At 37.2% G+C, this 11,312-nt stretch overlaps 2 protein-coding genes across 2 annotated transcripts; both read right to left on the reverse strand.

The window, feature by feature from the left end:
* Positions 1-209: 209 nt before the first annotated feature.
* On the reverse strand, positions 210-4,187 carry LOC141656429 (putative pentatricopeptide repeat-containing protein At3g08820). The gene is made up of 3 exons (XM_074463314.1): positions 4,056-4,187; positions 1,169-3,253; positions 210-549 (listed from the first exon to the last, which is right to left on the reverse strand). The coding sequence occupies exon 2, from the start codon at positions 3,110-3,112 to the stop codon at positions 1,271-1,273; it is 1,842 nt and encodes a 613-aa protein (XP_074319415.1). The 5' UTR covers positions 3,113-3,253; positions 4,056-4,187; the 3' UTR covers positions 210-549; positions 1,169-1,270.
* Positions 4,188-10,719: 6,532 nt separating this feature from the next.
* LOC141657961 (uncharacterized) lies at positions 10,720-11,286 on the reverse strand. The gene has a single exon (XM_074465350.1). It carries the CDS (start codon positions 11,284-11,286, stop codon positions 10,720-10,722), a length of 567 nt encoding a protein of 188 aa, XP_074321451.1.
* Positions 11,287-11,312: the final 26 nt, after the last annotated feature.

Consider the following 11,312-nt stretch of genomic DNA (forward strand, 5'->3'; position numbering starts at 1 on the left):
TTATAAGCCACTAAGCGTGAAACGGATTTAATGTAATTCATATATCCGGTTACTAATACTCCGCAATTGAAAAATAAAAGTGGTTTTGGAAAGGTGTACAACTTATGTGTAAAAATGTAAAATTGCGGTTTATTATAATTCGAGTAAGAAATATGTGAACTTTAAGCATCCGTAAACACACCACATTGAATGGCGGGTTTAAAATAAACATGGCACTCTGAGACGATTATATATTGAATGATAAATTTGAAGGTTTTATCTCTACTAACCGATGATGAATTCAACTATCTGAATTTACTTCCTAATCCGTATTTGGTTAATTATTTGTGCTAAAATACGGCTCAACACCGATTTATACTCATAACGCATCGTGAAAAAGGAAGAGGATTGTATGTCTGTCTGTATGCTCTACTGGTTTTTCCTAGTAATAACACTTCTGATGCTGTAAGGTTTGGAACATTCCTTGCTTCTGTTCTTGTGGATCCTTTTCGCCGTCAACTGCTGATAACAAGGGTTGCGACTTTTCATGCATCTTCCAATTTGCACAATCTATCAACAAGAGAAAGATAGTTTATAATAGAGTTCATGTTTTTTTTCAATCCGACAACAATGAAATATATTAATGCACATTTAACAGAAGAAACTAGTACAAAATTGAGAACCCTAAAATCATTCTAAGATGATTTATAATATGGATTAAATACACCGGAGGTGGTAGTTGTAGGCAAAAATTTAGAAGTTGAGTGCTTGGAACGTAAACGGAGACAACGACAGCCTGAACTTAAACGTCAATGTTTATCCATATACGGCCTATCATACTCTATATATATATCAGGGGAATAATTCTAAGCTTCTGTTAAACAGCGTGACTGAGAAAAAAATGAAATGGCGGTATGGAGATAGTAGTCATACTTTTTTTTTTAAAATAGGGCTGTTGCAGCCTGCAGAACCACGTAATGACGTAAATAATGCTATATAGTCTGTTGGATACTTACATGCAGCAGGTAAAAATGTAGAGAACTAGAGCTACAATTCAGGCTTTAAAACTAGAAGAGGCGAGAAACACGTTGATATATATAAGGCCTATAGGGAGAACCACAGAAGCGATTGATATATTAGTTCCACCCGGAAGAAAAAGAAAATCACAAGCGAAAATAGTAACAAGTACCTCAATTGCAGAAAGAGTTCTGAGCTCCTGTATCAAAGGAGCGCTTGTATTTCACAGCACAACAAGAAAGTCAAGCAAGTCCGTAACTTGGCAGTTTCATTTCTATTGGAGACTTTGTTCATTATCAATAACTCCGTAACTTGGCAGTTTCATTTCCTTGACCAACCCATCCAACACGCTACTGGTACATGCTAATTCAGGATGTGAGGAGTGCCCCGCCAAAAATTCATGCACAATGCCGTCAATGCTAATCCAACTACAGCCTCTGTGTTTTTTCACCCCTTTATCCTTCATGGTGCGCCTTAGACTAGAGATCTCACCCCAATCACGATCATGGGCCAATGAATTAGACAACATCACATACCCGGCCGAGTTTTCAGGGTCGACTTCAATGAGTCGTTTAGATATATCTTGAGTGAGCTTTCCCTTAAAATGGAGTAGGCAACCTCCGAGCAAAGCACCCCAAACGAAGTTATTAGGTTTGAAAGGCATAGTTTTGGCGACATCAAGGGCTTCGTCGATACACCCTACTCTAGCAAGGAGATCAATATAACAAGCATAATGCTCTAACTCAGGAGAGACGGAAAATTTTGTTTTCATATCTTGAAAAATCTGACGACCTTCTTTTAAGAACCCTGAGTGGCTACAAGCGCATAAAACACCAAGAAATGTTCCGCCGTTGGGACGAGATCCACGCTCCAACATTTCCGAGAAAAGCTTCAGTGCTTCCCTCCCTTCACCATTTAAAGCGAGGCCCATAATCATGGCACTATATGATATTACATCCTTTGAAAGCATAGAACGGAAAACCTGTTTCGCTCTGCTTAAATCACCACATTTGCAGTACATATCAATCATAGAAGTTGCCAGAAATGAGTTTGACCGGAGAATATCTTCCCGTCCTCGTGATTTGAAGTATTCATGGACCCATATACCTAGATCAATATCACCTACTTGAGAACAAGCCGAGAGAACACTGACCATTGTAACATGGTTCGGACTTACAAAAGGATAATCTATCATAACCCTAAAAAGACTCAACGCCTCCACGGCACAGCCATTTTGAACATATGCACCAATTATAGAGTTCCATGCTACCACATTTCTTTTACCAGCGTCACCAATTTTATCGAAAGCTTCCCTACTTTCCTCCATTTTCCCCCACCTCCCATACAGATAAGAAAGCACGGTGTTGACTGAATCACTAGCACTACTGACGAGACAATCATCCTTAACACTGTCGGTAAACATCCTCGCCCAATTCTTGATACCTACCAAGTCAAGCTTGGCACATGCAGACAGAACACTAACCATGGTGGCATTATCCGGTATAACCTTTTTCCGAATCATCTCAAGGAATAGTTGCAAAGCTTTCTCTGATAAGCCCGACTTAGCATAACCATCAATCAAACAAATCCAGGAATAAACGGAACTTTTATCAGGCATTTCGTTAAACATATTGAGAGCTAAAACCAAATCTTTCACGCCTTTTCCATATGAAACAAGGAGCCCATTGCAGACAGCGGAATTACAAAGTAATCCATATTTTGTGACTTCAGCATGTATCTGTTTAACATACAACGGGTAGCTACCAGTTGCGCAGGCTTTAAGGAGGAAAGAAAAGGTGAAATCATTAGGAAAAACTGAGTGCTGTTTTAAACGCTTATAGAAAGAAATGGCAACAGAAGGTTGAGCTTTTCCTTCAGCTGAGATTCTAATGATAGCATTGAAAGGAAATATGTTGGGTTTTTGCAATTGATCAAACACAAGGATAGAAACTGGCAATGGATAGTGGCCAATGAGACGAGTCACTATAAGATTGTCGTGATGAGCACCGTGGCAGAAGATTTGAGCATGGATTTGGAGAAGGTGACGTTGTGAGAGACGGCCTTTTAGAAGTGTCGATAAGTTGGGGAATCTAGAGAGACCGGATTTTGAGTACATCAGGTTAACTCTTAAGCCTCAGCCGAATGTTTTGAGGCAGCTAACTTAACATTGTGCTACTTACCAGAAATGTCCGTAACAACGATACAGATTTGTGCAATTCGAATTCCAAAGAGATCAGAAGATTCGGTTGACAAAATCCTGCAATAATTTCAACAAGTACAGCCCCAAACTTCAGATCATAAACTGACATTATCTCAATACGGGAAAATACTATCAGCTCGGGAAAATTCTCAAATAACAGAAAGCTTTGATTAATTTGATTGGTGATTCAATCAAATGAGTTAGTCCTGCCTAAGACCATTTTTAAGCTTAAGACGGTCTCAATTGAGATTTTGTGCAACCGCATATTAAGAACTTTACATCAAAACCATCTAATGGCTACAAATACAACAACAACAATAACACCCTAGCCTTAATCCCAAAATGATTTGGAGTCGGCTAATATGAATCATCATCTGAAACCGTCTAAAGATCCAAAAGTTAAACTTTAACTAGCTTTCAACAAGATAACCACAAGTCCGCAACTATCAAACCCTAATATTCTAAAAGCAAACCACATTTCCTCAATCTAGAATCCCAAAAAGCTCCATCCTTAACATTCAAATAACTAAAAGCGGTACGGGGAAATTTGCAATAACTTCAATCAGAAATACAATTATACAAATTAACATTATAATCCCATCATTTATCCAAAATTCATCAATTTAACTTAAAGGGTGCAATTAATTTTGCAATTTCAGAGTAAAGATTCAATCTTTCTTAAGAAAAACTAATCTAAAAAACTCAAATTTACCCAGCATCAACCCATTATTGTTCTTCCAAAATTGGAATCAAAATTTATACATGTCAGGAAATCAATTGTAATGTTGACAACTTTGAACAAAATTAAGGTTGTAAGAAAATCAAAAAAAATTAATCGAGAAGAAGACAGTAGGAATACCTCTAAAGTTTAAATCTTTGATTAGATGGGATGGGAGAGAGTTGATATCGAGACATAGAAGACTGGAGATGAAAATTGTAGCACAAGTTCATACTTCGTAGATGATACTAGTTCCTAAACGGGTCGGGTGTCAGTTGGGTCAATTTGGATCGCTCAGTAGAGGTGGCAATCGGGTCACTCGGGTCGGTTACGGGTCGGGTCAAAGCGGATCGGGACATATCGGGTTTGAGTTTTGTCGGGTTAGCGGCAGGTCGGGTCGGTTACGGTTCATGTCGGGTCGTTTTCGGGTCGGGTCATCAGCGGGATGACAAGTCGGGTCGGGTTAGTATCGGGTCAGATTATAAGCATATATTTTCTCTTATGTATTTAGTTTTAGATGGGTAATTTTATGTTTAAACAACGTGTAGTGTATTAATTGTAATTTTAAGTGAAAATAATTAAGATTAATGTCAATTTGGTCTTATTTACACAATTATTAAGCTAATTTATTATCGGGTCATTTATCGGGTTGAGTCAATATCGGGTCACGGGTCGGGTCGGGTTGGGTCGGTTCAGGTCAGGTTCGGATTGGAAAAAAAAAAGGATGTTATCGTTATCGGGTCGGGTTGGGTCGGTTCGGTTTCGGGTCACCCAATTTTCGGGTTGTGTCGGGTCGAGTTTCGGGCGGGTCGGGTCGGGTTCCTCGGGTCGAATCAGCTTTTGCCAGCTCTATCGCTCAGTTTAAAGTTGCAAGTTGCAGCAACATTCGGATTGGACCGATTCACCTCGTTTCGGGTTAATTATTTCAATTTAAGGTCTTATTTTACACAAAATCTCATTGAAGACGACACCGCGACATGTATCCGTCACTTTGAAGTGACGGATACCATTTCCTCTCACAAATGACTCAAATAGAGGAGACAGTGAAGCACATGGGGGTGCCCCCACCTTGTCTCCCTTATCCGTTTTGTGAGTGACATTACCCGTCACTTACTCCGACCCGTCTTCGGCAAGACTAACTGATTATTTTATAGGGTACCCTTGTTTTTTCGAGTTTTACGTGTTACCATTTATTTTCTCAAAACATCTTCGATAGTGACTCATAAGTGGCACCCTTTTTTTAGGAAAAATGCTTCAATACTTGAAAAACGTCATACTTTCAAACCTATGTTATTTTGGAGCCCCAAGAAAGATTTGATTGCCTACGGTAAACCAATATAAAATTGTAGTTACATCGTTTCATCATTTTTGTAATAAAAGATTGAGGTTTTTTTAATATCGTTTTATTGAAAAAAAAAATTCATCTTTTCTTAATTATTTAATTAAAAATCTTTATTTAATATCATTTTCTTAATTATTTAATTAAATCGAGCACATACAAAAATACAAGTAATCAAGTACATTAATATTTAAATCGTTAATATTCATCATTTATTAAATAAAAAGTACTAAAGATATGGAGTAACGATTATAAAACGATTTTTAAAAAATAAATAAACCTGAGGCACATGAACCGGCTCATGTGCATGACATGAAAAGCCCATGAGCCAGGCACGGCCCGAGCACCAAACTGGGCGTGTCTTGAGCAGGTATTAGGTTGAATGGGCGGCATCGCGCAGACAGTCCAATATCCGGGCTAATTTCTGGGGAAGACACAATGAGGCGGGCCAATTAAGTTCAGTTCAGACTTCAGACGGTTTGAGTCCAAAAGAACATGGCCTAAATAAGGTTTACATTGACGGGTTTACGTATTTTAAATGCGTAATCAATTAAAACCTCAAAAATATAATATTTGAAATTGTAAAATTTTAACATTTAGGGTATCTTGTGTGATTTTGAAAAACCGATGGTTTATCCTAGAATACGAAAAAACACATAATAACCCTACATATATTAATTGAGCCTCAACCATTGAAAAGTTTGATACCTACAAAAAAAAACACAGGAAAATCCTAAAGATAATAATTGGGCCTCAGTTATTGAAAAGTTCGATACCCACCCAATAATAATAGCCCGGACTATAAAAGCAAGACAAACCTGAAATTATATGTTGAGTTTTGACATAATACATCAAGGAGCCAAGAGAGGGTCTCTCAGTCTCTCTCCTCTCTTCTCTTCGTACCTCTTCCATTTTATTTTATTTTTTGATTAGGTAAGAAAATTAGGTTGATCTTCTAGGGTAGGATCAACCTATCTCATCCTCTCGAATGAGGAAAGTAAGTTGAAGCCACCGTCTATCAAACCACCTCGAAAGAGTTGGACATGAATGTCCAATGGTAGCCATGAAATCAGCAACCTTATTGGCTTCACGAAAGCAATGTTTAATTATCACTTCATCGAAAAAACGAAGGTCTAATTTTACATTCTTGATAATACTAGAAATTTCCCAAGAAATTTGCCAAATACCTCGAAACGAGTTAATAACACATAAATTATCACCCTCCACAATTAACTTTAAGATTCCTAAGTATTTAGCTGCTAAAATACCTTCTTTTAAAGCGAGAGCTTCCGCAACAAGGATACTATTGGATCCGCACTTTTTTGCTCCCAACAAAACGACTTTACCATTGTGATCTCTTATAGAATATCCTAAAGCAGCTTTATTACCTTCTATTCTTGATCCGTCAAAATTTAGCTTTAGAAAACCGTTTCTAGGTTTTTCCCACCAAATTTCTCCCTTACTAGAGTTCTTTCTAGCTAACTCTTCTATCTCGGGATTGTTGAGATCCTTAAACCTAGTCACATTTCAGGTCTTAGTGCTATTATTACATAAAGTAATAAGTTTGCTGATACGTAAATTAACATTATTAAATATAATATCATTTCTATGAAACCATGTATTCCACCAAATAAAAATATTCTTAATGAAATCATCTTTTGGAATTAAATTTTTGAGATAATTGAGTTTCATTAGAAAACTTTGACTTGTAATATTATCATAATTTGACAAAAACTCGTTGAAACTAATAATGTTCAGTTCTTGGATGACAGACTCAATCAAGGGACATTCGTAAAAGAAATGATCTTTGTTTTCAATAGGATTTTTGCACAGAACACAATGAGGTGGGACATCAATATGACTCTTGAGAAGTCTACTTTTCGTTGGAAAGCCGTCAACACAGGCTTTCCAAAGAAAAAAATTCAATTTAGGAGGAATATTCAATTTCTAAATCCTCGAGTGGGGAAGACTGTAATGCCCGTTCTTTTAGGGACCCGTTGACCGACCTTGGAGGCATGTGATAATGGAGGCATGTGATAGCCTTTAGGAATGCGTGCAAGAGATGCCTTGTTTCATGATAGACTTTGGGGATGAGTGGTACTCGATCGAGTAGCTTGGGTACTCGATCGAGTATGGGCCACTCGATGGAGTAAGTTGGTTACTCGATCGAGTAGCGTTTTTACAGCGAGGGTTTATAATCGTGTTTTGATAGAATCGCAAATCATTTCCGCCTCTTTCCTTCAGACCTAGATGTCGCCTCACCTCTTTCCCTTCACCTTAATTCCTTCCATGGGAGCCTTTGAGAATGCTTGTGCCTTGGGGATAGGTTGCTTGAGTCGGGTAGCGGTCTTGACGCCGATATACGATGCGTAGGTATGTCATAATCATCATCATCTTTGTCATTGTTGTTCCTTATAGGATTGTGGTGGTAGTAATAGGCTTTTATGCTGTTTGTATAGGGGTTTTGCTTGCTTGTTTGGCTAAAGGTAGGTTCGCCTACTCAGTTTCTGTTGGTTGTTTAGTGTGACGGTGGTTGTATTGATTGTAGTGTCAGTGTGGTTGATTGATTATGGTAATCGGTTGGCGTGTGTTGTTTCGTTGGTTGTTGTTGTAGTGCAGCTGATTGTGATTAATTGTCTATGGTTCTCGAGGTGCGTCCTCGGCTGAGTGGAGTCACTTGCGGGAGTGGCTTCACGCCCTAGTGGAACCCGCCACGGGAGGGGATGTGCACATTAATGGGACAGGGTTATCGCTCAGTATAATGAGCGGGGCTTAGGTGGGTACGGTTGCGGTCCCCCACTGGCAGGGCTGGTCCAGTGGACAGTCGGTGATGGTGATAGGCTGGAGTGGTTGTGACTTGTGTGTTTGCTTGGTTATGTTTGTATCATGTTGGTAGTTGATATTGTGTATTGCCTCGGTTACTGACCTTGTGTGGTTATTTCTTGTTTGTCTCTGTTGTATCTGTCGTGATCCCTTATGGTGAGCAGTCGGTCTTAGCAGGTGATGTCTTGGATGGTAGCTGGAGGTTCGGGCGGGATGAGTCTTCACGAGTCGTGACAAGAGTAGTTTACATAGTGTTGAAATGATGTATCGTTTGTATTAGTAGTTTTGGTTAAATCACTTGTAAAGTTACTAGTATTGATCCCGCGCAAATGCGCGATTTTTAGATAAGAATATTAGAGAATTTAATAATTATACTATTGGTATTTAACTCTATTTGAAATTTAATTATAAAATTTAGTATTAGTAATTTTGTATTAACAGCTAGAAAAGAGATTGTTCAACACTTTTTACTCCGTATAAGATTGTCGGTTTTACTAAAATTATTTTATTAACTTTGTTTTAATACAACGTTATTTTTAATTATATCCATATATCCACTGAAGGCGTTATACAAACAATTAAAAAAAAGTAACCAAAATTTAAGTTTTCATATAGTATGGAGCAAAGATGGATATTAAGTTAAAGTATCACATTGTACATATAAGTAGTGCAATTTCATGTATGTAATAAAATAAGAATATCCGTTAATATGTCTATGCAAGTTAAAAGAATATTATCCTTTTTTAAATAGTATATAGAATTATTTATTGTACGAAATTAATCAGTATGGTTCAGTTGTAGATATGATATTATGAAGCTCATTTATAACTTAAGTCGAAATAAATTAAGATGGCCCGGTTGTAGATATGATGTTATGAAACCCATTTATAGCCTAATTCATTTAGGCGGCAAAACTTTTGAGATTTCTTAATCTTTTAGTTTAAGGGGGATTATAAATGTTCTTTTATTGACTTTTGATGATTACTTTCCTCGGGCAACCGAGATGGTGACGTCCTTATATGCTAGGGAAGGTCTTGTTGAGGCTCATTAATATATTGGGGTGTCACACGAAGACTCATAAGTTTACGCCATTGCCGAAAAGAGACTGAATTAGGCTTATGATCAAATAGTGAACAATTTCTCAAGTATTTTTTAGTTATCACTTTCACCCATATACTTTCCTTATCCATAAGAATTTTCCATAAAAGTTTCATTTGAAGAGCTTTATTAGCTGCTTGAGAAGATTTAATTCCTAAACCACCAACCGACTTTGGTAAACAAACTTTATGCCAACCAATCAAATTAGGAGAACGTTGGGAAGGATTCGTATTCCAAATAAAGTCTCTATTAATTTTATCTAATCTATTATGGATCGATGAAGGAAGGAGGAAGCTTTGCATCTGAAAAGTTCCCTTCGTGGCTAAATTAGCATTGACAAGAACTAGTCTACCTGCTTGGGATAGAGACTTCGCTTTCCATTTCGATAATTGAGTGCAAGAAGATTGAATAATGTTCTCGAAAGTATTTTTAGTCACTCTGCTATCAATTATAGGACATCCTAAATACTTACCCAAATGAGCTTCCTCGTTCATATGAAGAATGCATCTAAAGAATTCACGAAGAGAACGCTCAATATTTCTAGTGCATTGAAAAATGGATTTGTCAAAATTAACAAATTATCCGGAAATCGTGCAAAATTTATCTAAAATAGACTTAATAGTTCTACAACTCTGGTTTGAGGCTTTAGCGAAAATGATAGTGTCATCCGCAAAAGTGAGAAAAAGAATTTTCTCCACCTCGGATCCAATTCTAATACCAATATCACTAGAGCTAACATCATTATTTTTTTGTAGAGATCTTGCTAAAATCTCGGCACACATAATAAATATATATGGCAAAAGTGGGCCTCCTTGTCGAATACCTCTAGTGGGTCTAAAAACTTCTCCCAGTTTTCCATTTACTAACACTGAGAAAGAAGCCGTTTTTATACATTCCATAATCCAAGAAATCCACTTAGCATTAAAACCCATTTGTTTAAAAGTTTCCTCAATAAAGTTCCATTTTAGTCGGTCGTATGCTTTTTCCATAACAAGTTTAATTGCAATACAACCTCCTTTGCCTTTTTTTGCGTTTAAAAGAGTTGAAAATCTCGTGTGCTAAAAGAATATTATCTTGAATGAAGCGATTAGGTGTAAAAGCACCTTGAAAAGGGTGAATAATCTTAGGCAAGACAGTCCGGAGACGATTAGCCATTATTTTTGAAATAATTTTATAAATTGTTGAACACAGACTAATCGGGCGAAAGTGGTTTGCTGTTTGAGGATTATTGACTTTGGGAATCAATGCAATGGAATGATTTATTTCTTTTAGTAATTTATCCGAGTGAAAAAACGCTAAAACTGCTTTAGTGACAGAATTTTCTATAATATCCCAATATTTTTGAAAGAACTCGGCAGGAAATCCATCGGGACCTGGACATTATCAGTAGCTAAACTAAACACGGTATGTTTAACCCCTTGTTTAATAAGTTCTTGATCAGTAATCAGGGGCGGATCCAGGAATTCAAAGTACAGTGGGCTAGTAAATAAAATGTAAATAAGTCTTACATAAAAAAAAAAAATTACAAACTAAGAATCTACGTAGCTAACTAAACTTTACTCTACGAGACCCACTCAATTCGAATTCATCAATCACCTCATTGGTCTCAATATTATCGGCATATTTTCTTTCAATATAAAGCACCATCAAATCGTTAAGAAATTCGTCGTTCATCTTATTTCGAAGTCTGCTTTTTATGATCTTCATCGATGAGAACGCTCTTTCCGTTGTCGCGGTGGAAACTGGGAGAGTTAGAATAAGACAAATCAATCGATAAATCATAGGATAAAGTGTTGTCTTACCAACGTCAACCATGCGTCGACACAATTCTGATGTTGAAGGCGTATTTTCAAATCTTGAATCTTTTTGGACATCTTGTGCAAAAAACTTACACTCTAACTCTAGAGCACTCATATCATGTGATGAAAAGTCTGAAGGATAATACTTCAAAGCAAGGTCGCACACATCTCTACCTTTGAATGCTCGGAAACTATGACGCGGGTCAAATGAAGCACTTAGTCGAAGAATCTCAACCGAAGTTTCTGTAAATCTAGTATCAAGTTCTGATAACTGAAAGTCTATCACCACGTAAAGTATATGAAACCGATACATTTGTGATATTCTCTTCACAATTTCTC

The sequence above is a fragment of the Silene latifolia genome, chromosome 5 (genome assembly GCF_048544455.1).
Source record: "Silene latifolia isolate original U9 population chromosome 5, ASM4854445v1, whole genome shotgun sequence".
NCBI classification, from domain to species: Eukaryota; Viridiplantae; Streptophyta; class Magnoliopsida; order Caryophyllales; family Caryophyllaceae; genus Silene; species Silene latifolia.

Bases quoted from the DNA above. Each gene is read 5' to 3' on its own strand.
- LOC141656429 (XM_074463314.1), bottom strand. From the start codon at position 3,112: ATGTACTCAAAATCCGGTCTCTCTAGATTCCCCAACTTATCGACACTT.
- LOC141657961 (XM_074465350.1), bottom strand. From the start codon at position 11,286: ATGTATCGGTTTCATATACTTTACGTGGTGATAGACTTTCAGTTATCA.